Genomic DNA, 27244 nt, shown 5'->3' with positions numbered 1-27244 from the left:
CCCCACGGAGGGGCGTCCCTCCCCGCCTCCCGCCACTGTCTGCCTGGAAGCCAGCAGCCCCGCCCCCATCGCCAGACTGCCCCTCCCCCAGACTTCGGCCCTCGGGACCTGTGGGTTCCAAGTAGGGTGCGGGGTCCTTTCCCGCGCTGTTTTGAGCCCCGTGATTCCGTTGAAGAGGTCCCCGCCCCGAACCCTCCCCCAGCTGCTGCAGACTTTGCCTTCTGGATTGTTCCAGGGGAGCCGAATGGTGGTGGGGGACGGCCTCGGGGATTTGGGGCCACCTGTGGTCTTGGGGACAGTTGCTCTCCCTCCAGCACGGTTGTGGCCCGTAACTCCCCTCCCCCAGGGAGGTGGCACCAGCACTTCTGGGTTCGCAGCCTCCTGGGGCCTGCCCTCCCCCTGCTGCAAGCATAACCGACGGGTATCCCCCAAGAAATCTTCTGGGGGAGGGGTTTCTACTGGAACCCTTTCGTGCCATGCTGGGGGTGTCCCGAGTCTGGCCAGGAGGAAGGATGGAGAGGGGAGGATTTACTGGGCCTCCAGGGCCGCGGGTGATAGGCGCCTCTCTGAAGTCTACTGGTGCCCTTCTGCGATTCCTCCCTCCTAGCCTTTCTCTCAAGGCAGGCCTTGCTTCCAGGGCGGAGATGTCACTGGGTCACCCTGAGATTCCAGCCCTCCCCCACTCCCCCATGGCTGCGGCTCTGTCCCATGGCCCCTGCCGCTGGCTCCTGGTCATCTCTCTATTCCCCCATCAGGGCGCTTCTCTGACCCCTGGCAGAGGACACTCTTCAAGTCTGTCTCCCTCGCTACCTCCTCCCAGCGGTGGGCGTGTTCTCTGAGGCAGGGTCAGCCTGGGTCACCAAAGTCCCCATGGCCCGGTTGGGCCTTCCAGTGTGTTACCTACTCTAACCCCACTGTGGCTTCCCCTGTCTCGTCCCCCAGCTGGCGTCCCCCCTTCCTCTTCTGGGTTCCATTCTATGCCGCGAGGGGAGACCCTGCCCACATGTCTGCATCTGTTTCCTCCAACACACCCCGCAAAACCCCTGCGCATTGGGCACACAACGTCTCGGGGGTTCCAGGATCCCAGGTACCCCGCCCTGGGTCCCGGAGGGTGCAAACTCTGGGGAGCTCACCGCCCCTAGGACGGGCGTGGCGGAGGTCCCCCCGAGTCGGCTGGGGACACGCTGACGATACACGGTTGAGGAGAGGGGATCGGGCGGCACTGTCGTAGGGCGGAGACCCCCATGGGATGGGCGGGTGGGGACCGGCGGGCGGGGATGGCGGCGGCCGCCGGGGCAGGATGGGCGAGGCCGGCCAGGCGGTGGGAGGGGTCTGCGGAGGAAGTTGCCGGTGGCGGCCCGCCCCTCCCCTAGTCTTCTGCTCTGCGGGGGCGGGACAAGTCCTGGGCTGCCTCGGGCTCCGCCCCTTCCCGCGCCAGAACCCAGGGGCAATCCCCGCCGCGCCTTCTGACCCTTACCACCTGCTAGCGCGGCCCGGGGTTGGGGGTGTCCCTTCACATGTTCCTCTGCTCGTAGAGGGCCGCAAGGGTCAGTGGTGGCGTCAGGCATGGGAAACCGCCCAGATGATGCCCAGGACCTGCGCCCCTGGTGGTCATTTCCCAGAGGAAGGGGCTTAGCTGGGATCGCCAGCATCTGGGAGCCCTCGGAATGCCCCACAGGAAAGGTGGAAGGGAGTTTCGCGGGGGCGGAGACAGCAGGAACTGTTGCCTTAAGACCGGAGCGGGCACGTGTGTGGCAAGTACATTGGGAGACACGTCACCAAGGTGACGCCGTCTTAGGGGTAGGGGTAGGCGGACAGGCCTGGGAGAAGCGGGTCTCTGTAGGTTTTCCTTTCAACTCGTGGCAGCTGCTCCCAGTCTTTAATTACCATTGTGCTCATTCGCTTCAGTCGTGTCAACTCTTTGCGACCCCATGGACTGTAGCCCACCAGGCTCCTCTGACCATGGGATTCTTCAGGAAGAATACTGGAGTGGGTTGCCATGTCCTCCAGGGGGATCTTCCCGACCCAGGGATCGAACTGTCTTCTGCATTGGCAGGCGGATTCTTTCACTGGCGCCACCTGTGAAAGCTAGTAATTACCATTAGTCGTAGGAAATAGACGAGGGGATATTCACAGTGTTCGGGAAATGAGTTGGGGTCATTTTCTTTATACATTTACACGTTTTAAATTCACACCCAGAATTCAGCCTCTCGAACGAGTTTTGCGGGGGAGAGGAGGTGAGACAAATGACCAGCACCCTTTGAGATCTGATGGAACGGCCCTCTTCCCCCCCACCCCCCCCACCCCCCCCGCCCGCAACACTGACCACTGTCTGTCCTCCACACAGGTGAGCGCCCCTTCGCTTGCGACTGGCCGGGATGCGACAAGAAGTTCGCACGCTCTGACGAGCTGGCCCGCCACCACCGGACGCACACCGGCGAGAAGCGCTTCCCCTGCCCGCTCTGCTCCAAGCGCTTCACCCGCAGCGACCACCTGACCAAGCACGCGCGCCGCCACCCCGGCTTCCGCCCGGAACTTCTCCGGCGCCAGGGCACCCGCAGCACCTCCCCCAGCGACTCGCTGCCCTGCAGCCTGGCAGGCAGCCCCGCGCCCAGCCCAGTGCCCAGCCCGGCCCCAGTCGGCCTGTAGAGCTCTGTTCCAGCCGCCCTGAGTGCACCCCCGCTGGGCCTGGGCATGGAGCACCAGCAACCCGCCTGCTGTCCCGGGCCCTGGTGGGGCTCGGATTGACTGCCAGACCGGCCCTTTTCAGTGTCCCCTTGAGGGCCCCCCCGAAGGCCCCCCCGAGTTGCCCCTGCCCCCTCGAGAAAACCAGGAGGGGGCCTGAGACTGGACCGGGGTCATCTGGGTCTTGGAGGTTGCTCTCCGGGAGGAGCATGGCCCCGTGTCTGTATATAGCCATGATGTTAACTCTGTTCCCAGCTGTTGAACAGGGACCCTAGGTGGGGGGCCAGAAGGCATCCCTTCTCGCTTGCCACCTCCCTGCTTTGGGTGGCATGTGGGCCTTGGGGGGAGGTGCCCCAGGAAAGGCACCCCCTAACCAGCGTTCAGACCTGGCCCCAGGCCCCTCTCTCAAGGTTGGGATGAAGTGCAGAGCCATAGGTGAACTAGGGGTTACCGCGTGGGCTGCGTCTTGTCCCCCCATACCCTGCCCCGGGAGCCCTTCACCCCATCGAAAGCCATTGGAGACGTTCAGGGAAACGGTGCGGCCTGGCCGCCCCATTCGGGTACTCAATCTCAGGTGTCCACAGGCTCTGGCCCACTGCCCGAGGGAGGGGCCCCTCAGTTCCCTAGCCTCCCGGGCGGGGTGGGGGTGGGGAAGTGGTAGGGTCTCTACAAGGGGTCCTGATTTGCTTCTGAGACTTGGGGTAGGGAGGAAGAAAAATGGGGGTTCTTCCAAAGAGCAGTTAGACTCACTTGTGGGGGGTGGATATCATGCGATATGAGTAAATGCAGGCTTATTTATTGTCCTCTGTCTGCTGGAGTGGGGGCTGCACTGCCCCTCGCTGGGTGGGTGTGCGAGTGTGTGAGTGAGAGACTGGGAGAAGCTGGCGCCATTGCCGGCCTCCCTCCTGCAAGGGGAAGAGTCCCCGACACTGGCCTTGAGCAGCATCATGTGACAATCAGTCCCTCCTGTTTGGACCAGAACAGCCTTTGGGCCAAATGGACCCCTTCCTAGCACCTGGATGGGGGCAAAGAGGCCCTGGGCCCTGGCTCCATCCTGCCGCCCTGGTGGTGATGGCAGGGTGGCCCCTGGACCCGCGGTTGAGGTTCCACCCGCGGGGGCGGGAAGTATAGCTCGATTTTTTTTGGACCGGGTAGAATATTTTTTCAGTCTCCAATCCTTTCCTTGATCTGGGCCCCTGTGGGTGGTCTGTTGTCCTCAGGGGTTGTGGGTGTGGGGGGAGGATCTTCATAGTCTGAACTTAGGATAGGGGAGGGATAAATGCCACATCCCCTCCTGGGGTTCTCCCACTGTGGCTGAGGTTGGATTTCATTTTGGACGGAGACTGACGACCCTGGCCTTGGAATGGGAAGGGACCCAGGCTCCCTGTCCTTTACCGTGAAAAGGTCTATTCCATAGCCTTTGGGTGCAGATCTGTGGCACCCTCCCAACCTGTTCCAGAAACTTCCTGTCTCCCAGTAGGGGGCTGGGGCGTTTGGATGGCACTAGTGTGGACCCGAACCGGCCCTGGCAGGATCCAGGGGCAGCGCCTAGGGTCCCGGGGGAGGAGGGCTGCGCCAGGGTGAGATGCCTTAGCCCGGGGTAGGGAGGGAAGGGGGGAGGGGTGGGGCGGGCCTAACTTTGTTTCCCTTTGTGTCCGTCTGGATGCCCCCTCCCCATATTGTCCCAGCGCTGGCCGGTGCTTGTCCACAGGAAGTGGACTGTGGTCTGAGGACCCAGGGAGCTGAGAACTCGCCCCTCCGCCCCTCCCCAGTGTCCGGGGGCCTGAAGGGACCGGTGGTCACCCGGACCTGGTTCCAGCCATTTAACTGTGGCCTCTAGAGGTGGGTGGAGGGGGAGGGCCCCAAGGGACTTTGCTTTCGGGTGACTCCCTCCCCCCTGTCCTGCCTGGCCTCATCCTGGTATTTAATTAAACAAGTCTTTTTTAAACCCGATTCCGGAGCCTGTGTGGTTTTTCCCTTCTTCGGTCCAAGGTGGTGGGCCTCCTGGGACTCTGTCCCCCTTGCCAGTGGGGATCCTCAGCCTCCTCTTGGGGAACTGAGCCAGTGGGCTGGTGAATCCGCGGACCTGCTGGCAGTCTTGGCAACGCCCCTTAGCCCTAAAGCCAGAGGAGGGGGCTGCCCTCTTCAGCTCGCGCTGCAGACCGGAGGCACCCACACCTCGGGCATCTGAGCCCCCAGCTCGCCTTCCCGCTCCGTTACCCGGCAACTGAGGCTCGGTGACACGGCATCCTGGGGCGTCTGCTGCCCGCCCCTTTCTGGCGCCGCGGGCGCGGGGAGCCCGCACTTCTCCACACTGCCCTACAGGCTCCTTCCGAGGGTATCCCGCACCACCGCCCAGGCGTCTGGCCGCTCCTGCATTGTATGCCTGCTGTATGCCGGCTACCAAATGGAACGGAGGGGAAGGAGCGTTGGGAAATTGGTGAGAGTTCTTATCCCCTTCTTAGGAAAAGTGCACCCCAGATTCCAGCCATCTCTAGAGCCCGGAAGGGCAGTGGGGCTGCGGTGACACGCAGCGCAGACACTCCCCAAGGCTTTTTTTGCTACTTCCCGCCCTCGAGAAGGCGGCAGCCCCGCCATCTGGTGGTCACCCACGGCATTGCAACACCGGCTCTGTTAATTCCCCTCCCCAGGGTCCTGCCCTTGGGGCCGCCAAGGTCGCTCCAGTCTAGACACATGGCCCTCGTTTTACCCTCTGGAACCCCCTCCCTCCTTGCTCTCTTTCTTACTGGAATATGGCCCGAAAGCCCGCAGATGTCCCTCCCCGGACCCCTGTCCCACTCCAGCTCTGGCAGGCTTCTCTCCTCCTTTGCAGCAGGGTTCCTGAAATGCTAGGTCCGCAAGCTCAGCCCCCTTAAATCTCTCTTTCATGCACTCTCCGTGTCCCGGAATCACCAGGAGGATTTCTGCCTCCTAGACGCTCCATTGGCAAGTGATCTCGGGCACCCCTAGCCCCCCTCCCCAGGATCAGGTCCCCCTGTGCAAAGACAACCAACCCCTGGTTCATGCCAGCCTCACCCTCAACTTTGGGCCCAGTATGTTCTTACCCCTTCCCCCACTGTATATTCGTCTTTCCAAGCATGCAAAATCTTTGGGGTCGTCCTTGACTCCCCGCTTTGGCTCACCATCCATATCTAGTACCTCCGGAAATCTCCCTGGAGCTCTACCTTCAAAACGTATCCAGAGTCCACCCACTTCTCCCCTTTGTTTTGCCTCCACCTGGTCCCCCATCATGGCTCACCTGAACCAGTCCAGCTTTCCCCTGCTTGGTGCACCCACAGCTGCCCACAACGGCCACCAGGGGGCGCCCGTGAGCACCTGAGTCAGGTTTCCTTTCTCTGCCCACAGCCCTCAGGGCTCCCACCTCCCTTGGGTAAAAGTCCAAGTCTTCCCCAAGGCTCACAAGGCCTGTATGACCTGCCTGGTCCCCTCCCTGCTCTCCCCTCTTCCCTCGCTCATTCTGCTGCAACACTGGCCTTCTCCTCGCCACGGTTGCTCCGATAAGCTTGATGCAGTCCTGCCCCTGGGCCTTTGCCCGTACAGTGCCCTCTGCCTGGAATGCCTTTCCATCAGATGTCTGCTCAGCGTCCCCGTTTCTTTCTTCAGAACTGCTCAAATCCCACCTTTCCCATAGGACTACATGGACCACTCCCTTTTCCCAGCCCCCTACTCTGTTCAGTCGTAAAGGAAATCAGTCCTGAATATTCCCTGGAAGGACTGATGCTGAAGCTGAAACTCCAATATGTTGGCCACCTGATTCGAAGAACTGACTCATTGGAAAAGACCCTGATGCTGGGAAAGATTGAAGGCAGGAGAAGGGGATGACAGGATGAGATGGTTGAATGGCATCATCAACCCGACGGACATGAGTTTGAGCAAGCTTCGAGAGTTGGTGATGGACAGGGAAGCCCGGTGTGCTGCAGTCCATGGGGTCACAAAGAGCCGGACACAACTGAGAAACTGAACTTCCTACTCCGTCCTACTCCCCCTACCCCATAGCAGTTTTTACCTTGTACTGTGATATCTCACTTACTGATTTCCTGTTGTCTGTCAGCATGTAGACACTACCTACACCAGGGTGAGGATATTTGCTTTGTTCAGGAGCCCACCCCACTGTTGGCAGTGGAGGAGAGGCATCGAGAGATCCCAGGGGGTTAGGGGGTCTCAAGCCTCTGTGTCTGCAGGGCCAGGTGGCTGTGGTAGGGAGAAAAGTTGGCTGGGAGAAGTGGGAGGTGACCTAAGAAGACTATCCCCTGCTCAGGGGGATCCTTGGTAATTGCCAGATGGTGGACAGCCTGGAAATTGTAGTTTCTTGCAACATTTCCCCCGATTTTTTTTTTTTTTTCTGGCCGCATCGTGCAGCCATTTGGGATCTTAGTTCCCTAACCAGGGATCAAACCCATGCCTCTGCATTGAAAGCGCAGTCTTAACCACTAGACCGCCAGGGAAGTCCTCTCACAGTTCTTTAAATGGGCAACAAACACATTTACACCATTTGAAAAACTAGTACTGAAACAAAACTGGTGCTCACATACATATATAAGCATGTTCACAGTAGCACGATTCACCATAGACGAAAACCAGAAACCACTGAAATTTCCATCATCTGGTAACTGGATAATATACTTTGGTGCATGGCCTTGATATACAGTAGGTGCTCAAATATTAGGTAGACCGATGAATGAATCGGAACACGTCTCCTCTGGTGTACCTGGAGATTTAACTGCCACAAGTGTCCAGGTGAGGGAAATGAAGCACTTACCGCAAGTCAACCCGGGCGGAGTTGAGTTTCACAGCCTGAACTGGGTAACTCAGGTGCCGTTGAGATGCATCTGCAGAACTCCAATAGACCACCAGAGGGCGCCTTAGGAAGACAAGCTAATAAAACACAAATTGAATGCAAATAAGCCGTAGCGGGGCTGCTGCTGCTAAGTCGCTTCAGTCGTGTCCGACCCTGTGCGACCCCATAGACGGCAGCCTACCAGGCTCCCCCGTCCCTGGGATTCTCCAGACAAGAACACTGGCAGTGAGGGTTGTTTTGTTTTTTTTTTGGATCAGGCGCGCCTTGGACAGCCCTGGCGCCGCAGAGGCCTGGGGCTCAAGATGGCGCTGCTGCCGCTACAGGACCCGGCGGAGACGCCGGCGAGGCACTCTGAGGCTTCAGACAGGGCAGCCTATGTCCTCTATCCCTCCCTTGGGGGCCATGTGTCTTAGACCAGGGGCCTGCGATCCGTCTCGATCCCGCGGGAGCAGGCGTTTCTGATCAGGCGCACTTCGGGCAGCCGCTCCCGGGGTCCCTTGCGGCAGCATCCCGGGGGCCTCCAGGGACCTCGGAGCAAGATGGCGGCGGCGGCGGGGTCCGTGAGGCGCGGGCGGCGGCGACCGCGGCGTCAGTGAGGGGGCCCGGGGGCCCGGCGGCTCCGGGCCGGGGCGCCGCCGCGGGACGGACCATGCTACGCTCCACAGGCTTCTTCCGGGCCATCGACTGCCCCTATTGGGCTGGGGCGCCCGGGGGACCCTGCCGGCGGCCTTACTGCCACTTCCGGCACCGCGGGGCCCGGGGCCCGGGCGCGCCCGGCGAAGGTGGAGCGGTGTCCCCCGCAGCAGGTAATGTCTGCCTGCCCGCTCCGAGTTCGGTTCCCCGTCGAGGGTTGGACCCCAGCACCCGGGCTTCCCCGGTTTCCCGTTCCCCGCTCAGCTCTCTCCCTGTACACTAGCGAGCGACGTCCCTCCAAGCCGGGGCCACCCACCCCAGAGCGCAGTGCCGGTCTCAGGTCCTCTGAGCTTGCGTTTTCGCAAGCGTAAAACCTAAACAGTGAGAGGACCTGTTCTAGAGGTGTCGCGAGCGTGAAGCGCGTGGGGGTCGGGAAAAGAGCGTGGCCAGCACTGGTCAACAGGCTCGGGACTCCTGCCGGGGGAACCGTTCCCGCCCCCTCCCCAGCCCGGGGTGTTGGTTGCAGCCGTTGTTTACTTCCGCGCTCGTTCCCCCGCCGCACCTCTGCTCGTGGCCGCCCCTGTTGACAACAGCGGAGTGGAGAGAATCTTGTTTAGGAGCTCTCAGACTGGGTGTCGAGCCCTGTGTGTCATGCTAGGGTCAGGGAGGGAGTCAAACCTGATTGATTGCGTGTGTGTGTGTTGGGATGAGGGGCAGACTTCCGAGAGGACGTTCAGAGGCTGCGCGTCTCTCTACGTGGTGATTGTCAATGTCACAGAGTTCAGGTGAGAGCTGCCAGGAGGCAGGCACTGTTTCTCTTAGGAGGTGTGGGCCTTGAGCAGAGACATGAAGAACGGGGGCAAAAAGAGGGGCATCACAAGAAACGGTCCACGGGGAGGATATGTGTCGTTCTTTTCAGGGGGATTCAGGCTCCGGTTGTGGCCCCTGTTCTAGGGGATTGGCTCCCTCTGTCCATCGGACCCAGATTTCCTTGTTCAGTTTCCTCTCTCTTTCTGCTTAAGACACAGATCTTCATCTCAGAGGTTTTTGAGAAGCACCCTTGCTAGTATGAAGTCATAGGCCTGTTTCCCCCGCCCCCTGAAAGGGGAAAAAAAGGTAGAATTGTCTCAGATTTCCACCATAAATTTTGCTTGGCCCTTTGGCCTTGCATCAACTGCCCAGATGCCATCATTCAAGGTCAGGCTGCGCACCTGGGTGGGACACCGGTCTGGCTCTTGGGAACCTTCCCTCAAGGAAGGAAGATGGCTGTGCCCACAGGTGCCTGAGCTTCAGGCCTGAGTGGGACGCTCCTTGGGGGTCACCCTGCCCGGGTGCACTTTCTGACTCCATCTTTTGACATGCAGGTGCGGTCTGCATGGTGTTCTGTAAAGAGCCCCTGATGCCTAGGGGCAGGCCGGCTCCCTCAAACCCTGGGCAGCGACTCGTCTGCAGGCCCATAGGTTGACTTCCAGCCGTCCAAGAGCGCTGATTTCTCTCTCATGTGTTCTTCCAAGTTCATTGGTCTCTTGATGTCTTCCTGCGTCACAAATGGCCAGTTTCCCAAAGTGTCATTTTTTAGAACCCATTGGTGATGTGGTCCTGTCTGCTTCACTTTCCCACAGGAAAAAGTGCAGCTGCCTACCCCTGACCCCAGTGTGTCTGCATTTTCCTTTTGCAGGTGAGAACAAGCAGTCCTCCTCTCCTCTGGGGGTCGGGTGGGGCTCTTCCTGCGGCTCAGCCTCCGTCTTGCTGTGGGGCCTCTCTAATGCTGTTTCCTCCTCTTTGGCGGGCTCAGGTGTGCCTCCCCCTGCCCCTGCACCTTTCAGCTCCCCCTTGCTCTGGATTTTGACAGGCACACTTGCTGCAGCCACAGGCCAGATTTTGTCTGGGTCCCCCTGTGAGCAGACTGACATGGCCCAAGAGCAGATGCTCGGCCAGGGTGGGCTGGGCAGGGATGCAGATGGTACTGACTGCCTGCAGCTGGGATGTAGGGTTTCCAGCACCTCCGGCCTTGGTCTGCCGGCCCCCTGAGGCCCATGTAGGGCCCATCCCATTCTTTCCGACCCTTAGATCCACCCTCCTGTGCTCCAGGGTCCTCACCCCCATGCGCCGTTGGGGTTGCCCAGTTACTGCCATGCACCCTCAGGCATACTCTTTATTCATGATTCTTAACTGGTGGGAGGGACAATTGTCCCGATTTTACAGACAAGGAGACGGGCCCAGAGAGGGGAAGCCACGCACCTGTGTACACATGGTCGGTAAGTGCGCCTCATGGGGTCGGATCAGGGCGGTCAGGCCCTTGCCCCCTCACTTCCTGCTGCCGGGCACCTGGGTGCCCGTCACGTGTGGGCTCATTGCTGTGACCCGAGGCTTAGAGGCAGCAGTGAGACCTGAGGAAGGGCCTCACCATGCTGCAGGGCCTAAGCACTGAAATCTCCCAAAGACCGGCCGGAGGAAGCCCTGACTCGTGCTGGAAGGCAGGGTGGCCCCAGCTGGTGGTGGTGGCAGCTCGCCTGGGTCTCACATTGGGCCCCTGGGGGACCCTTGTGGTCTGGTGTCCTGAGAGCAAGCCTTGCTTCTTAAGGGACGCTAAGGGCCAGGAGTCAGGTGGGAAGGAGGGGGTGCAGTCAAGAAGTGTGTGCTTCTGAAGGGGCAGTAGCCCTTCGCTGCCTTCCCCATGGGCTGGGGGCCAGCAGGATTCACGAAGGCATGACTCCCCACTGCCCTGATGGCCGTGCTCAGAGACAGAAGGGGAGTGTTTTTCTGTCTGGTGCTTTCTCTTCCTGAGTGAGCCATACATAACCCTTTCCTACCCCTCCTGGGAGGGAAAGCCCAGCAGAGAGCCGTGTCACCTGTGTATCTGAAGGTCTGGCCAGGTACTCGACTACCTCCAGGGCTTCCCTAGCTTGCCGCCAGGTGTGGTCTTGGGTCAGACCTGTCAAGGGCCTCTGACTTCGTTGGGAGAGGGTGGAACCATGAATACCAGAAACTGGTGGGGGGCTATGGGAGGGGATATCCTGCGCTCTGTGCAGGGTAGAGCAGCCTCCTTGGCCCCACCTCTTTGGTGCCAGGAGTCCCCCAATCTTAATAAGCACAAGTGTCCCCCGACTTCACCCAGTGTTCCCTGGGGGCAGGAGCACCCTGGAAAAGATCCGGGTCACCAGTCTCACCTCCCCACCTCTCCTGGGGAGCTGTGTGCACAGGTGCAGCCAAGGGAGCTGGGCCATCAGGCTCAGGGGACCCAGGCTTGCCACTTCCCAGGGGAGGAGCCTGCACTGCCATCCAGTGGGTGGTTCCATTGTTCTTGACTTCTCTGTGAAGAGGGAGTGGAGGAGAGGTGCTGTGGGTTTTCAGAGCAGCACGAATCCCTTACGCCAGGGCGAGGGCAATCTAGGTTCAGTGGGTGGTGCAGCCCCTATCTTCAGAGGCAGTGTCCCATCCCAGCTAAGTCATCTCTGTTCAGAGTGTTTTTTTGTGGACTCAGAGTAATGTTCATTTTAAACACACAGGAAACCACTGGAAAGTCAAAGGAGACGTGTCTTGTGTGTGGCGATGTCCCCACTCCCGCGTCAGCAGGCTTGCTGTGCCTCCTCCCAGCCTGGGACATGGTCTGTCCTTCCTGTACTTGCAACCCTGCCCTTCTTGGGAGCTGGGTCCTTTTGTCGAGGTTGTAGAAACCCCAGCGAGATGTGAGGCCTGCCCCGTGCCTCTGGTTCCCACACCTGGTGGCCCCTCTTGAAGCACTTGGGGAGCTTTCTAGACCAGCCTTCTTGCCCAGATCCAGGCTCGGGCCATTTGAATAAGGATACACCTGCCCCCAGAGCTGTTTTTTTTTTGGCATTTTTAGTGTTCTCTGCTTAGTGTCAGCAAAGCAGTGTCTCTCCTGGGGTTCATACTGACCTTCCGGGGGACACATCTGTGGTTGTCAGGAAGTAGGGGGCTCCTGGCACCGGGGGGGTAGGGGGAAGGGGTGTCCAGGGATGCCGCTCAGTGCTTCACAGTGCCCGTGACAGTTCCCTTTCCCTGCATATGTGTGGTCTTGTCCAGCTCCAAGTGTCAGTGCTGCCAAACGAGATGGAGGAGCCTGAATAGTGTCCCAGCCCTGGCCTATTTCTGTATATGAGGATGGGCTGAGAGAGCACCACCCTGAGAATTGCCACACCAACCCCCCCGCCCCCGGCGCAGCTCCTCCGGGACCCAAGTGCCAGGGTTGGATCAGTGAGGACAGCACAGCAGCGCAGAGAGCTCGGGCTATGCGGGATGCTTGAGTGCACCCCATCCCCAGAGCATACAGCAGAGGGGAGGCACCAGCCCCGCGGCAGGCTTGCAGCCCCACAGGTGGAGTAGAGCCTCAGGTGAAGGCGTTGGGGCAGCATCCTCCGTGGTGCGAGGAGCCTAGCCTCCCACTGCTCAGCGTCACCACCTCGGCCTCGGCCACCGCTTCTGCAGGGTGGGGCCGTGAGGTAGGCCCCTCAACGAGCAGTGCGCCTCTCCTGTCCCATCCAGCTGTCCTGCGCAGTATCCTTGCCCTGCTGTCCTCCTCTGCCCCGGCTCCTCCCTCAGAATCCCCTTGACTAGAACATTGCACTTGAACAGTGGTTGTGCAGGAACTTGGTTTGTTGGTGTCGAAGCCATTCCTGTGTGGAAGGTTGACTTCTGTCGGTGTGATCTAGCTCACAACAAAAACTGTACCAGTCATTTTACGGTGATGGACCCAGGGCTGAGACTTTCTTTGAAGGCTGACCCCGCCCCGAGTGGTCTGCATAGGTGCCAGGCAGGGTTGGAAGCCCAGAAAAGTGTAGGGAGCAGGACAGGTGGCTGGCAGACCTGAGCGTTCATGGCGAGGGCAGAGGAGGGTGGAGCTTGGCCATCTTAGCTGTGAGCTCGGCACAAACACGCAGGCATGGTCCACCCAGCCTCTGAGTCAGCTGTGAAATCCGAAGCTGGCTCTGGCACCCTCCAGGGCTCTTCGGGTCTGTCTGAATTCAGTACTCATCTGTAGATCACCTGGGGGCCTCTGGGAGGGAAGGAGTGTCCAGCAGCACATATCTGGGCCAGAATCCAGGAGAGCGAGCCATTGGTTGCAACAAGTCGGGCAAGTATTCCCAGGCAAGCGATTGCTGAGCTGGGTTTTGAGGGATGAATAGGAGTTTGCCTGGTGTCTAGAAGCTGATAGTTCTCCTTTCTCTGCCTTCGAGGCTTCTGCCACCTGGGCAGCTTCCTGCCGAAGGAGTGGACCTCATTGCTCTCCTTTGACTGGTTCTTTTGTCCTACTCATTTCTCATGTGACAGAGATGGTGCCTGTCTCTTCCTGGCCCCCTGGCCTGCCCCCTTGGGTTGTGACCATCCCCTGGGGCGAAAGAGTCCCCACTGCTGTCTAACCAGGGCACAAAGTAGGGGCTGCACTGCCATGTGTATGTCGTCTGTTGATGGGGGCCAGAGGCGTAGGGGGAAGGTCGGGTGGTGGAGAGTCCTTCAGACCTCAGAGAATCAGGTAGTACTGGGTCTTCTCGTCTGGGGAGGGGAGCCAGGGTTTTGGGGTGTGGCACTGCCCCAGTCCCAGCCTCTTCTGTGAGAGGGACCAGAGTAGGCAGGATGGGTGTGAGGATTAAAGGGGAAGGCCTCAGAGTTAGAGTTGATTGTGTTGGAGCCCGTGCCTCCCAGTGGGACCTTCCTGCCCACTTGTCTGCTCATTAACTGCACTTGCAGCTGGAGCTTGCGGGCCAGGTGTCTGCAGAGTATTTCCTCAACTGAGGGTGCGAGGGGGAGCAGAGGACAGGGCGCAGAGGTATTCGGGCAGCTGCCACCCTACACTGTCTTTCCACCCAAAGTGGGCTCTCTGGGTGATCTGTTCCCTGAGCACCGTGGCCGTGAGTATCTGTTCCTGGCTGGAGGTGGGACAGCCGGCCTGGGCTTTGCCATGCTGGATGCCTGGCCATCTGGAGCTGGTGACCAGGGCGTGTTGGGACCAGGTCACGGGGGGAGCGGCCCCGGGTGCCAGAACCAGGAGGGGGCTGTCACACAAAGACCAGGCACGGAGACAGCCCAGGAGCTGCCAGGGGCCTCCCTAAGGTGTCTCTTCAGTGGTGGCCCTGCTTGGTAGCCCATTTTTTGCCCAGAGTCTGGGGCAGGAACTTCTGAGAGTGTAACCCCAGCAGCCAGGCCTTGCAGGAGCTTTCCCAGTCAGCTTGAGAGTTGATCTCTTACTGAAAAACAGCCAATTAGTCTTGTTTACCATAGGCATTTTTCCCTGGTACAAACCCTAAAGGAGCGCCCGTTGGCTTCCAGCCAGATTAACTCCCTGTTAACGGGAAGGTGCTTCTGCGGCGCCATGGCCCCTCTCCACCTCTTGAGGGTCACCTGTTGCTTGGCAAAGGTTTTCTCGAGAAGCTTCTCCAGTTCCTCCTGGTCCCCTGAGGGCTGGTCCCTTGAGGCAGGGTGGGGTGGGGGCTAGATAGCATCACAAATGCCTTCTCCATCTACCTGCCTCCCCCCAGAGGCCTCCAGAAGTTTCAGCAGGAGCATGGGGGTCAAACTCTGGTTCCCACACACTTCTGAGCCGCAGAGGCTGCGGCCAAGCCCCAGCAGCTGTGTGCTTGATGTGCCTAGACCTGCAGCCTGGTTTCACCTCAGGGACACTGAGGCTTAGAGGGGAGGGTCATGACCTAGATCCTCTGCCCTCTCCTTCTTTTGTTTTTTTTTTCCATTTAGCCTGGTGGGGTGTGGAGAGGGAGCCTCCCTGGTACTGAAACATCCCACCTTGGCAGGGCTCTGGGATGCCCAGATCTCAGGGGCTGGGCCTGGCCAGGGGCTTACTCCCTTCAGAGTCTGAGCGTTGGACCATGGAAGCTGCAGGAAGTGGAGGGGGTACTGCCCTCAGGAAGCCCCCTGACGTTAATGCAGGCCCTCATCAGAGAGCAGGAGCTCCTCTCCCCATCAGGGTGCCCAGAGGGGCCCCCCTGGGGCCTTGGCAGCCTGCCGCCCTCTTCCTTACTTGTGGCCTGGTCCTTTGGGCACCTCCTTCCTCTCCTTGCTTCCCAAGTGCGGGCTTGTGATGGGATTCCTGTCACACCATGAAGTGCAGAGGTCTGAACTCTGGCGTGAGAAGGCCATGAGGCACTCCGGGGGGTTTCTGTGTTGCTGGGGCACCTTGCCGCCTGTTCCAGAGCAGGTCTGAGTGGGGAGGACCTCCATCCATTAGAACCCCACTCCCTCCTGGGCGAGGGGCATTTCCCCCAGATGAGCCCTGCTACTGGGAGCCATCTCAGCCTCAGGAGGAGGGAGGTCAGGGAGTGAGGGGGGTTGGGGCTGGAGTTCCCCCAAGACTTGCAGGACCCAGCCCACCCCTTGCTGGCATGCCCCGTCAGTGCCCCTCAGCTTGTGTTTTAGGTGCTCCACTCTGCTGGGCATCCAAGACTTCGAGGGGAGGAGAGAGCACTGGCTTTTCTGTTCACATGGGCTGCAAGTGGCTGTGGGCCCGCTGTGGGTTAGGGTCAGCTGTGGGGAGGGCCCTGGATCCTGCCCTTGGGGGTTTCTGGACCTCTGGATGGTCGCTTCATCCTGAACCTCTTTTGGGGCAGAGGGCAAGTGGCTCTGTGTTCTGACCAGTCAACCAGCACCCAGTCCCGCTGTGGCCTGTGCGACTCGGTTTTGCCACCCTGTCTGTAACCTGCAGGCAGGGTGTGTTTCGGGTGGTGTGAAGCACAGACACACATGTCCTCTCAATTGTCACTTGAGAAATAGGTTCCAGGGTAAAAGCTGAACAGTAGGTCTGTGATGGAACCTGCACCCCTGGCCCCCTGGTCCTCCAGCAGCCCAGCTACCCACCCTGTCCTACAGCAGCGCCAGTTCTGTGCGTCCCCTCTCGGGGTGTTTGCGTTTCCTGGGGCTTCTGCAGTAAGAGCCCTCCTCACCAGGGACCTTAGAAGAGCACAGGGTTTTCTCTGGCGGTTCTGGAGGTCAGAGGCCCAGAGTGAAGCCACAGCTGGTTCCATCCTGAGGCTCCTGGAGCATGGCCAAGCACAGGGCATCAGAACAAGTCACTTTTTCTTCAGAGTTTCACAGACTCGTGTCTGGGAGATGCTCTAACCAGGAACCATTTTAAATTCTGCAACAATTGAATCTAGTTGAATGCTTACTTCTGGGGGCATTGGGCTTTACCTGCTCACATCTTACAGAGAAGCTTTGCACCTTTGTCCATAAGGGAGTCTCCTATGAGGTCCCTGCCAGCTTGGGTGGTGCTGGGCTGCTCCTGTGTAATGTGCCCTGAAGACGGGTCAGTAACAGCAGCCGCCTGCCCACCAGCTGCCCCACCACCCCTGTTCTGATGCAGACATGAGTGTTCCATGCCCACCCTGCTGTCCACCCCACTGTGCTTCCCCAATATGTGTTGTCTGAACATCTTACACTTCGGCATCGTCCTGGGGACAGCATGCCTTGCTTCCCCTGTGAACTTTGCCATGTTGTCCTGCGTACACCCCAGCTGCCACCTCACAGTCGACCCTTAAGGACTTTCCACGACCTCACTGGTATATGCGCCACCGGTGGACTTTTCGTGGGCGAGAAGGCTTGTGAGAGGACAGAGCCTTAAAGGCACAGGCACCAGGCAGGGCTGTGCATGGCTGCCCGCTGCTCTGGGTGGGCTGTGTCGGGCCCACCTTCTGCTCCCTGCCCCCATGTCAGGTGGCTCTGTGCCCTGTGCTTTTGGCCCTGGCTGGCTGGCCTTCTGCCAGTGTTGTCCTGCCTCCCTGGCTTCAGGGAGCTGCGTGGTATGGCTTAAGCGTGGGCTGAGCCATGTGGGAAGCCCACCCTTATCCAGCTCCCCAGACCTCACCATCCATGTTCCAGGTCAGGAAGATCCCAGGCTCTGCACCCCACACCCCAGTTGGTGGCAGGACCTGCACAGAGGGACCCTCCAGGATCCTTGATTTGCTGCCAGAGCTTCTGTGCGGTCAGCCATAGACCTGGCCCTGGCAGGTTCTGGAAGGCTGGTTCTCTGCTCTTCCCTGCTGGCCCCAAGGGTCAAGGCCTGGGGTTAGGCAGTGGCCAGTCACTAGCTCAGGTGGCCGCTGCTGCACCAGCCTTCTCATGACTGTTTCTCCTCTCCATTTCAGGGCTCGGTTATGACCCGTACAACCCTGAGCTGCCCAAGCCCCCCGCACAGAGGGAGAATGGCATCCTGGGCAGAGGCATTGATTCCCACTCAGACATCCTGGAGCTGGAGTTGGTCAACCAGGCCATCGAGGCCGTGCGCTCTGAGGTGGAGCTGGAGCAGAGGCGCTACCAGGAGCTGCTGGAGACGGCCCGGGAGTGTGGTTCGGCTGAGGCCCCCGTCCTGGCACCTCATGGCCCTGCTGCCTGCCCCGCCACCAGCCTGGACGGGGACGCCTTCCCACTGTCCTTCGATTACAACCCCAGCGGCCATGGCCTTTTGAGCCCCGATGCCAGTTATCAGCCCACCCCACTGGCTGCCACTGCTGAGCCTGGCTGCAAGTACTCACTGGCCTCGCCAGACCGGGCTCAGGGCCATGGTGGAGGGGGTGGCGGTGCCCTGGAGTATGTCCCCAAGGCCGTGGGCCAGCCCCGGCGGTACAGCCGCCCCATCTCCAGCAGTAAGTACGTGGTGGACAACTCAAAGCCGTCTACAGACCTGGAGTATGACCCCCTGTCCAACTTCTCTGCCCGCCTGCTCAGCAGGGCCAGCACCAAGGACGAAAGGGCCCCCAAGCGGCCCCGGAGCTCCCGTGGCAGCGAGCCCTACACACCTGCACCCAAGAAGCCCTGTGACCCCTTTGGCAGCTGTGATGCCAGGTTCTCGGACTCGGATGATGATGCTGTTGTCGCTCCGGGTGACAAACCCGTTACCACCAGCCCCCCAAGAGCTCAAGGGGGCGCTGAGAGCAAGGCCCCGGGGAAACCGGGCTCCAGGGAGGGCCCTGAACTGGAGGAGGGCAGCCTTCGGGAGACCAAGGAGATGGCGGTGCAGTGTGACGTGGAGGATCTCGGGCCACCTCCTCGGAGCCCAGGCAGGCCACCCCTGGCTAAGCCCAGCTCACCAGCCAGGGCTGCGCCAGAGCGCAGCAGCCCCAAGGAGGGGAGGCCTAAGAAGAAAAGTGGGGTGCCACCCACCGCCAGCCACAAGGACAGTGTCCGGAAGACAGATAAGGGCAAGGATGGTGCACGAGGGAGGCCGGCTGAGAAGCCCGCTGCAGACAGGAGGGGCCCGCAGGCCGGCAGCCCCTGGCACAAGGCAGAGCGGCCCCAAGGGACCAAGAAAAAGCCATCTTCAGCCACTCCGGTGGCCAGCTCAGGGAAAGGCCAACCTGAACGGCCAGGACCGCTGCCGAGCCCCACACAGGGGGCAGCCCGCCAACCGTCAGATAGGATAGCTGGGAAGACCCTGTCAGGGAAGCTGGCAGAGAGGAAGGCCCGCTCGCTGGACGAGGGCGCCCCCCGGGACGCCCCCAAGCTGCCCAGGCGGACCCTGAGCCACGCCGAGCTCTTCGGGGATGAGAGTGAGGACGAGGACCCGCGGCCCCAGGCGCTGGCCACCCGGCCTCCCGCTCCCCCCAGCCTCAGCTCTAGCTCAGACTCGGACTCAGACTCAGACTCCAGCCTGGGTCTGTCGGCTGCGCGGGGGCCGCCCAAGCGCCTCAAGGCCTCCCCACCCCCTTCCTCCTCGTCCTCCTCCTCCTCCTCGGGGGCGGGCTCTGACGTGGACTACTCGGCCCTGGAGAAGGAAGTTGACTTTGACTCCGACCCCATGGAAGAGTGCCTGCGCATCTTCAACGAGTCAACGGCCGTCAAGACTGAGGACAAGGGCCGCCTGGCCCGGCAGGTGAGGGCAGGCAAGCCAGGCACCTCCCTGACTCCTGTGACCAGAGTCCCGGCACCCAATGGAGACGGCTTTCTCAGCGTCAGCCTCTCAACTCATTCATAATTCAGACCCCTGGCTGGCTACCACTTGCCCGCTCCTGATCCTGCTTCTCCCCTGCCTCCCTCACCGCTTCCATATTCCTTGCTGTCCCCCTTCCCCTCCTTTTCCCTCTCCTCCTCCTCAGACCCCCAAACTCAGCCAGCCTCCACCTTTCTGGTTTCCTGCTGCAGTGTCCCCATCTCACCACCAGAGGGAGCTTTGCTCTGAACGAAGCTGGCACAGCCAGTCCCACAGGCAACCTGCAGCTGCGGGGGGATCCCTAGTGGGACCCTTGCCCCACCCCCTGCTCCCCCCTCCTTAGTGCCCCTCCCTGTTCCTGGCCCTGTGCCTTTCTCATTTCTTCCTTCATTCCCACAATTGTGAACCTGCACCGGTCCCTGTGGTGGGTGGGTGGAAGTGTGGGCTGGGTGGTCTGCAGAACTCACCCTCTGGGGGCCTTGAGAGATGGGCGCAAGTGCCAAGTCTATGTCCTCACCTGGAGGCAGGGCCTGTGCACATTCTAGGGGGAGGTGAGAACCCTGAAACCCCTTCTCCAGCTAGGCAGCCAGTTAGTGTCTTCTCACCTGCTCCTGTCTCAGGCCTGGGTTTACCCCAGGCCAGGACGAGTGAGAGGAGCTGTGGCTGATGTGGGGGGTGCTCACTGAGGGACAGATCTGTGTCTCAGCCCCCCAAGGAGGAGAAGACTGAGGACAAGGGGCATTCAGGCCTGACCACGCTGTTTCCCGGGCAGAAGAGGAGGATTTCTCACCTCTCCAAGCAAGGCAAGGAGGTAAGTGTCTGCCTCTGGGTCTTGAGGGAATGGGCACCCATCTACAGAGGTAGGGCCTCCTCACGCTCCCTTGCTGCTGGAGGCCTCTGGCTCTGCTCGTGCCCTGCAGAGAAGTTCTTGGGACCCACATCCGGTTATCAAGGTGTGCTTAGTGCTGGGGGGCAGAGCACGGAGCGTGGTAAGCCAGATGAGGGCAGCCCTCCAGCAGGGTCACACTGCCCAGCCCCAGTTCGGAGGTGGTCTGTTTTCCTGGGCAAGTGCTGCCACATCTCTGAGCCTAGGGTTCTTCCCTTGTCGTGTACAGACAGGATCAGTTGTCAGTCACCGTGGGGCTGGTCAGTGAGCTAGCACTTGGAAGACTGGGGCAGAAGAGAGAAATGGAGGTGATCCGCTCACCAGTCCCTCTGCACCCTGCTGGGCATTCTGAAAATACCGTTTAGAGAAGATTGGATCGAGCAGTATATAATCTAACGGGTGGGTGGGAACACACAGCCTGTGTCTACAGAAGGGCTGAGGGGACTGGGCACGCAGAAGCCAGCAGGGCAGGGCTGGGTGGGGCCGGGGAGAGTGGAGCATCATGGTGAATTTGAGTGCTGAAGCGCCAAGGTGGTTCCTGCCTGGGTATGAGCACACTTGGGAGGAAACCCGGCTGGTTCTCTCCACGTGGTCAGCAGACTCAGATGAAGGCCAGCTGCTTCTCTCCAGGGCACCTGCCCGCCCAGGAGAAGGTCCCTGGGCTGGCCTGCCCCATCCTGCAGTGCTGCCTCTGATACCCTGGAAGGCCTGCTCTGGCCTCTGACCCAGAGCGTCCTGGGCTTGAAATTCTTCACCCAGGCGGAGCCCATGAGGAGAGGCCCTGCGCCCCCTGCCCGGCCCCCGACCGCCCAGGAGGTGTGCTACCGACGGGCCCAGCAGGCGCAGAGGGAGTCAGCCGGCTGGCTCCAGGCCGCCCAGCAGCTGGGTGAGAAGCCCAGCTCTGTCCACATCTCGGCCCCAGGAGAGAAGCGGAGGATTGCCCATGTCCCCAACCCCCTCCTGGCTGCAGGTGGGTCCCAGAGGCTGGGAAATGCTGCCACCAGCAGGGAGAGCCCCGGCCTGGCTCCTGCTCTGCCGGGGCAGGGAGGTGGGGGGGTGGGGGGGGTGGGGGTTGGAGGCGGTTGTGGCCTTGAGCGGTGCTGGCTGGATGTCTCTGCTTATCTGTGAAGCAGCCCTGTTGCTAGTGGGAGGTCCCTGGCGGGGCTACCCTGGGGAGTCCGAGGGTGGCTTCCTCCCTTCACTGTGTGTCCTCAGACTGAGAGTGACTCTTCACGCCTCCCCTGCTGGCCTGGTCTAGGAGGCTCCCACCCAGGTGTGGCACCTCACAAGGTGTTAATGAGGGAGTGGCTCTGGAGGCCCTCAACCCTCCAGTCAAACCAGTGGATCTGGGGGAGGGGTTGGGGCTGGGTTTCCTCCTCTCCCACCCTGAGGCTACTGCTCTCTGACTTGGGCTTGTTTTAAAGCTGTTACACCCCAGTGGTCTGATAAGCATGGGGCTTAGGCATGCAGAAAGAGCAGGGCTGTGCAGCCTTTGAAGGCTTATCCAGATGGAGAGAATTCGGCTTCCCTGGGTGGGAGACCCTGCTGTCTGACCAACTCCCTGGGTGTCCTTGCTGCTGCTTCCAAACCTCTCCAAGAGCCAGCCCTGAGGAGACGGTTCCAAGTGTCTGAAGGCTCCTTAGGTTTCCTGGTGCTAGAGCCTCCCATAGGAAAAGCCCTCAGTGTTCCTGGCCCTCCCCACAGGGTGCCTGAGGTGGAGCTCCCAGCAGTCATGTAGTCCATCTCCAGCAGGGCACGAGGGGACCGGAAGGGAGAGAGCACTGAACCGTGGCCCTGAGGTGCACATTCAGAAGCCTAACCTTGCTCTCGGCTGTCTGGTTATCTCCGATGACTTAGTACAGTTCTGTGGCGGTGTCACTGCCTGCACTCTGGTGGCAGGGCGGTTCCCCCAAGCCTCAGGGGGACTCACCTGCTGATGCCTCCTACTCTACGTGACTCTGAAAGCGCTCCTGTCACTGAGAAGTGTGCATCCTTAGAGACGAGGCTGGTGGGGAGCTCCCCTCCCTCATGGCTGAGCCTGGTGTGGGCAGGCTTGGGTCGCTGCTCTGTCCGCGCCTTGGTGGTCTCACTCTGTCCCCATGCCCCTTCCCCAGCCTCACTGCCAGCTGCTGCTCCGCCTGGGGCCCTTGGAGACAGCCCTGCTGGTGGCCCCCTCCTCTGTCTGGTTTGTGACCTCATCAAAGGGAGCGGCAGAACACTGGGGCAGCTGCAGGCAGCCGGCTGGTCACAATGAGCGGGCTGGGGGCGACCCGCATGCTCTGGTGCTCAGCCCGGGAGCCAGGGCCTTTTGTCCCTCACACTTCCATGCCTTGGAGTCGGGGGCCGGAACATGTGGCAGAGGCTCCCTGCACCCCCCACCACTCGCCGCACCACCCTGGCGGTGACCTTGCCTGAGCCGGCCTCTGAAGCCCCATTTTCGCCCCCGCCCCCTCGATGGACTTACCTGAAAGCCGATAGAGCCTGATGTCATTTCACAGCCCTCGGGCCCGACCCCGGCCCCTTCCTCTGTGCTCCCAGATGCATGTCCTGCTGGCGCTCCACGGCCGCGGCCGCCTGGTGCTTTGCAGCTCGGTGATGGGCGTGCTGTCCTCCTGCTCTCACGGCCCCTGTCCCCCCACAGCCCCCACAGGCGCCAAGAGGACCCTCTCGGCCAGCAGCAGCCAGCACCCCAACGGCCCCGAGCCAGGCAGCCAGCCCCTGAAGACACGCACATTGTCGGGCATGGCATCCAAAACCACCACCACCGTGGCCCCCAAGCGTGTGGCGCACAGCCCGTCCTTACAGGTGAGCCCTCTGTACTGCCTGCTGGCTCCCTTTAACTGAGTCGACCCTGAGCTGGGTCAGGCCAGGGTCAGGTGGGAACAAGCGTGCCACCCTCTGCTGGTCTCTGTTTCTCTAGAGTTTAAAGAAGCCCATTATCCCAAAAGAGTTTGGGGGCAAAGTCCCCACTGTCATCCGCCAGCGGTATCTCAACCTGTTTATTGAAGAGTGCCTCAAATTTTGCTCTTCTAACCAGGAAGCCATAGAGAAGGTGCGTGGTGAGGGTGGGAGAGTGGGGGCATGTTGGGAGGCGGGGCCGGGTGGGGCTGAGTCCATGTCCTCCCACAGGCGCTCAACGAGGAGAAGGTAGCCTACGACCGCAGCCCCAGCAAGAACATCTACCTGAACGTGGCTGTGAACACCCTCAAGAAGCTGCGCGGCCTGGGCCCGGGTGCTGGAGCTGGTCTCAACAGTAAGTCGTGTCCGGAAGACCCAGGCCTCGGCCTTCAGCAGCCCCCCTCCCGTCAGGAGGCTGTCAGACAGAGGCTCTGCCGTCCCTGGTTATCTGGCTCCTGGGGAGGGTGATGTTGGCCCTGCGCCCTCAAAAGAGCCTCTTCTCACTGTTAACCGTCCGCCTCAGTGAGCTGTGGGGCCGCTGCTAATGGGGGGGCCTCTTCAAAAGCTTGAGGCAGGAGAATGCTTCCTAAGCTTCTTAAAGGATGCATTAGCGCCTTCTGTACTTCCGTCTGCCGCAGGCCAGCCCCCTCCTCCTCCCATATGGAGGTCTTGCCCTTCCCTTCTGAGCAGCGAAGACCCCAGGGAGGGGGAGGGGCTTCCAGGCAGCCTACTGGTCCCCAAAGAGTTAGGGTCACAGGAGGTCAAGCTGTTCCCTTCTTTGGGGAGCGGGGCATTTGGAAGGACTCATGCTGAACTGTTTTCACTACCCTCTTCCAGAAACCAGCGGCCGGAGGGTGGTGTCCCATGAAGTGGTGCTGGGGGGCAAGTTGGCTGCCAGGACCAGCTTTTCACTCAGCCGCCCTAGCAGCCCCCGTGTGGAGGATCTGAAAGGTGAGCCTGGCTCCTGCAGAGCTGCCCCGGCAGCTCTCAGCCCCCTTTCCCAGGGCCCTGGTGTGGCCCCAGTGTGGCCACGGGCTGACCGCCTCTCCCATGTCCCCAGGGGCCGCCCTGTACAGCCGCCTCAAGGAGTACCTGCTCACGGAGGGCCAGCTCAAGGAGAATGGCTACCCCTTCCCGCACCCCGAGAAGCCTGGTGGTGCCGTCATCTTCACAGCCGAGGAGAAGAAACCCAAGGACTGTGAGTACCTCCTGCACCACCGCCCTGGGGTTGGGGTGCTGGGGAGGGGGCCGTCTGTGGACAGGGAGTGTTACAGCCAACGGGTGTGGACACAGAGTTCAGGGCCAGGCAGGCTGGCCTGATGCACCCCCCACCCCACCCCCCCACCCGGTAGCCTCCTGCAGGATCTGCTGCCGCTGCGGCGCCGAGTACCTCGTGTCTTCCTCTGGCCGCTGTGTGCGTGAGGAGGAGTGTTACTACCACTGGGGGCGGCTCCGTCGGAACCGAGGTGAGACCCCTGCCGGGCTGGGCTGGGCTGGTCACCTGCTCTGATTGTTTGTAACTTGTTTTCCACTGTGGGTTTTTATGGAAAAAATGATACAAAGGCCTTTCTGTGACAGCATTCATAAAAGGAAGGTCTCCAGCCCCACCCACCGGGTACCCTTTCCACCCCTGTTGCCTTTGAAGAACAGGGGCAGTTTGGCCCAAGGGAACCAAGGCTTCATCCTGTCTTGTGGCTGCTTGCTTCCTTTTGTCGCCAGTGTGGCCATTTCCCACTCACGGGCACATACAGGGCTCCTTAAGTTCTGCCCGATGGTTGCCCTAGACCCTCTCTGGGTGAGCAAGCCTCCCTGCGGCTACACCAAGCTCGTCATCACTGCCTAGTGAGGAGAACTGGTGCTGGGTGAGGGTGGGATATGGGGTCTGCCAGGTGTCTCAGCCCCTCACGCCCTGCTTGGGCCTGGTGCCCCTCTAGGGAAGAGGCTTGGGAAGCCCCTGCCCACCAGGCAGACTGGGTGTGGTGGACTGGGCCGGGGTGTTGGCTGGACCTGCTTGACTGCATCTGTTTGTAGTGGCCGGTGGCTGGGAGACTCAGTACACGTGCTGCTCAGCTGCCATAGGCTCTACCGGCTGTCAGGTCGCCAAGGTAAGTGTCCTGTGTCATTCCTTGTCCTGGGGAGCACTGGCCCCAAGCCTCTCTTTCCCATCCTTGATTTTCCCGCCTGGTGTGGAGACCATGGGTAAAGGACAGTCCGTGACTACTGCCAGCACAGCCCAGCCCCTGAGCCCAGCCTTGCCCTTCCGAGCCTACCACCTGATCTTCCCTTCCTCCCACCCCAAGCAACATGTGCAGGATGGCCGGAAGGAAAACTTGGAAGGGTTCGTGAAGACTTTTGAGAAAGAGCTTTCAGGAGATGCGCATCCAGGAGTCTACGCCCTCGACTGTGAGATGGTGAGTGAGCCCAGCTACCCTGGACTTCCTCAGCCCTCTGGGGGCTTGCTGCCCGGGAGGGGCTTCCCAGTCCCTCTTGCAGAACCTTGGGCCTGTGCTGGCGTCAGAAGAAGAGGGTGTCTGGCAGTGAGTCCATCTCCCTGCCGAGCTCATATTGCAGCCTGGCCAGCACCTAAGCCTGAGGGCCTGGTGCACAACACAGCCCCTGGCTCAGCTTTGGCGCAGGGAGGGGACCCATGTTCTTATCTCCCTCTGACCCCACAGAGAAGCCCCTGGAAGGCCTCTGGCATGGGTTCCGTATCTAAAAGTGGGGCCTGAGTTGCCGCCTATGGGGCTCAGGGACCCTGGGCTGTGGAGCGGGAAGTGCTGTCAGGATCCTCCGTCTGAGGCATGTCCCCTGGCCCCGCAGTCCTATACCACGTACGGCCTGGAGCTGACGCGCGTCACAGTGGTGGACACGGATCTCCAGGTTGTGTACGACACCTTTGTCAGGCCAGACAACGAGATTGTCGACTATAACACTAGGTGCGTGCCCTCTGCCCATTCCCCACCACGGCCCAACCCTCTGCCTGCAGCCCAGTCCCTGTCTGGCCCCAGGTTGGGGCCTCCCAGCTCCATAACGCCTCCTTCCTCCCGCCCAGGTTTTCAGGAGTGACCGAGGCTGACCTTGCAGACACGAGCATCTCACTCCGGGATGTCCAGGCTGTGTTGCTTAGCATGTTCAGCTCAGACACCGTCCTCATCGGTCACAGTCTGGAGAGTGACCTGCTGGCCTTGAAGGTACCCTGTCCCCTCCGTCCTGGTTCCCGGAAGGCAGCTGGGGTCCATTGTTCTCAATCCAGGAAGGGAGCTGTGGAATCTGAGGCCAGGCCCCGGCGTGCCCTCTGGGACCCTCTCTGACCGTCTGTCCACCCACCTGCAGGTCATTCACAGCACCGTGGTGGACACGTCTGTGTTATTCCCGCATCGCCTGGGCCTCCCCTACAAGCGCTCCCTGCGGAATCTCATGGCCGACTACCTCAGACAGATCATCCAGGACAATGGTGAGTGCTGGGGCACGGGCACATGGGGGCCTTGGGGGCTATGGGGGCTGCAGGCTCCTGGCCCTGACACCTCCGTTTGCCTGCAGTGGACGGGCACAGCTCCAGCGAGGATGCCAGTGCCTGCATGCACCTGGTGATCTGGAAGATCCGAGAAGACGCCAAGACCAAGCGGTGACCGCCGCCTGCCCGCCCACTCGCCTCTCCCACAGCCCCGGCCCATCCTCTACCCCAGGCCTCTTCCAAAACAGTGCAATAAATCTCGAGAGCTAACCCTGTCCACGTCGCCGAGACACAGAAAACCAAGAGAACCAGATGAGCTGGCGGCAGAGAGCCCAGCGCCGAGACCGACCCTGGAGCCCTGAGCCCCTCCGCCCCTGCCCATCCCCACCTCTGCCCCTGACCTCTGTCCTCTGAGACTGCTGCTGACTCCACGGGCGGGGCTGGCCTGCCACCCCCACAGGCCCTGCTGGTGCCCCTTCTTGTGGGTGGAGGGTGCGGGGGTGGCAGGCTTGTCAAGGGTTTGTTTGTGACAGGGGTTTGTCTTTTTATTTTGTATTGTTATTTTTATTATTTTGAATTTAAACCTGATGACTTGACAGTTGTCTTCCCACCCAGAGGAGCAAGACCCCGGTGCTGCCTTCCCTCCTGGGGGGTGGGGGTGGAGCTGGGAGTGCAGCCGGCACCCCAAAGGCCACCAGAACCTAGGAGTTCCACCTAGCCTGGGCCTGGACAGTGGGATCTGGCCTCCTCAGCCTACCTGGACCCTGGGGCTTCTGGGAACCAATCCAGCCCCTCCATCAGCCCCCCAGGCCTCACCTTCTGGAAACCCTAGGGCCTACTGGCCTCTGGACACTGTCTTCCCGCCAGAGCCCCGCCCTCCCCTGGGGGCTCTCTGTAAAGCCCCACAGCCCCACCTTCCAAGACCCCGTCCCCAACCCCCAGGCAGGGGCAGAATAAATGTTTGTATGGATTTTA

The 27244-nt window shown here is 60.8% G+C and overlaps 2 protein-coding genes and 1 long non-coding RNA gene across 4 annotated transcripts in view; 2 read left to right on the top strand and 1 right to left on the bottom strand.

The window, feature by feature from the left end:
• The window catches only part of KLF16 (KLF transcription factor 16), a 10881-nt gene extending 6243 nt beyond the window's left edge, over window positions 1-4638 (top strand). Inside the window, exon 2 of the mRNA XM_027970238.2 lies at window positions 2348-4638. Coding sequence (XP_027826039.1) covers window positions 2348-2649 — 302 coding nt within the window. The 3' untranslated portion in view covers window positions 2650-4638. The remainder of the gene's footprint in view (window positions 1-2347) is intronic.
• On the bottom strand, window positions 433-8087 carry LOC132659885 (uncharacterized). Its single transcript, XR_009600856.1, has 2 exons — window positions 7466-8087; window positions 433-2079 (listed from the first exon to the last, which is right to left on the bottom strand). It is a non-coding gene; the product is annotated as an uncharacterized LOC132659885 (long non-coding RNA).
• On the top strand, window positions 8068-27244 carry REXO1 (RNA exonuclease 1 homolog). 2 transcript variants are annotated; one of them, XM_027970237.3, is made up of 16 exons: window positions 8068-8310; window positions 17251-18974; window positions 19738-19842; window positions 20677-20887; window positions 22559-22722; window positions 22838-22969; window positions 23047-23170; window positions 23653-23766; window positions 23876-24013; window positions 24168-24281; window positions 24847-24920; window positions 25116-25226; window positions 25636-25751; window positions 25868-26006; window positions 26149-26269; window positions 26356-27244. In XM_027970237.3, the coding sequence occupies exons 1-16, from the start codon at window positions 8154-8156 to the stop codon at window positions 26442-26444; spliced, it is 3633 nt and encodes a 1210-aa protein (XP_027826038.1). In that variant the 5' UTR covers window positions 8068-8153; the 3' UTR covers window positions 26445-27244. The 2 variants fall into 2 exon arrangements, with proteins under 2 accessions (XP_027826038.1, XP_042106444.1); XM_042250510.2 differs by lacking the exons at window positions 25636-25751; window positions 25868-26006; window positions 26149-26269; window positions 26356-27244 and adding an exon at window positions 25491-25618.

Source organism: Ovis aries, chromosome 5 (genome assembly GCF_016772045.2).
Source record: "Ovis aries strain OAR_USU_Benz2616 breed Rambouillet chromosome 5, ARS-UI_Ramb_v3.0, whole genome shotgun sequence".
NCBI classification, from domain to species: Eukaryota; Metazoa; Chordata; class Mammalia; order Artiodactyla; family Bovidae; genus Ovis; species Ovis aries.
The sequence above is the reverse complement of the archived record's forward strand: the minus strand, read 5'-3'. Positions and strand labels throughout refer to the sequence as shown.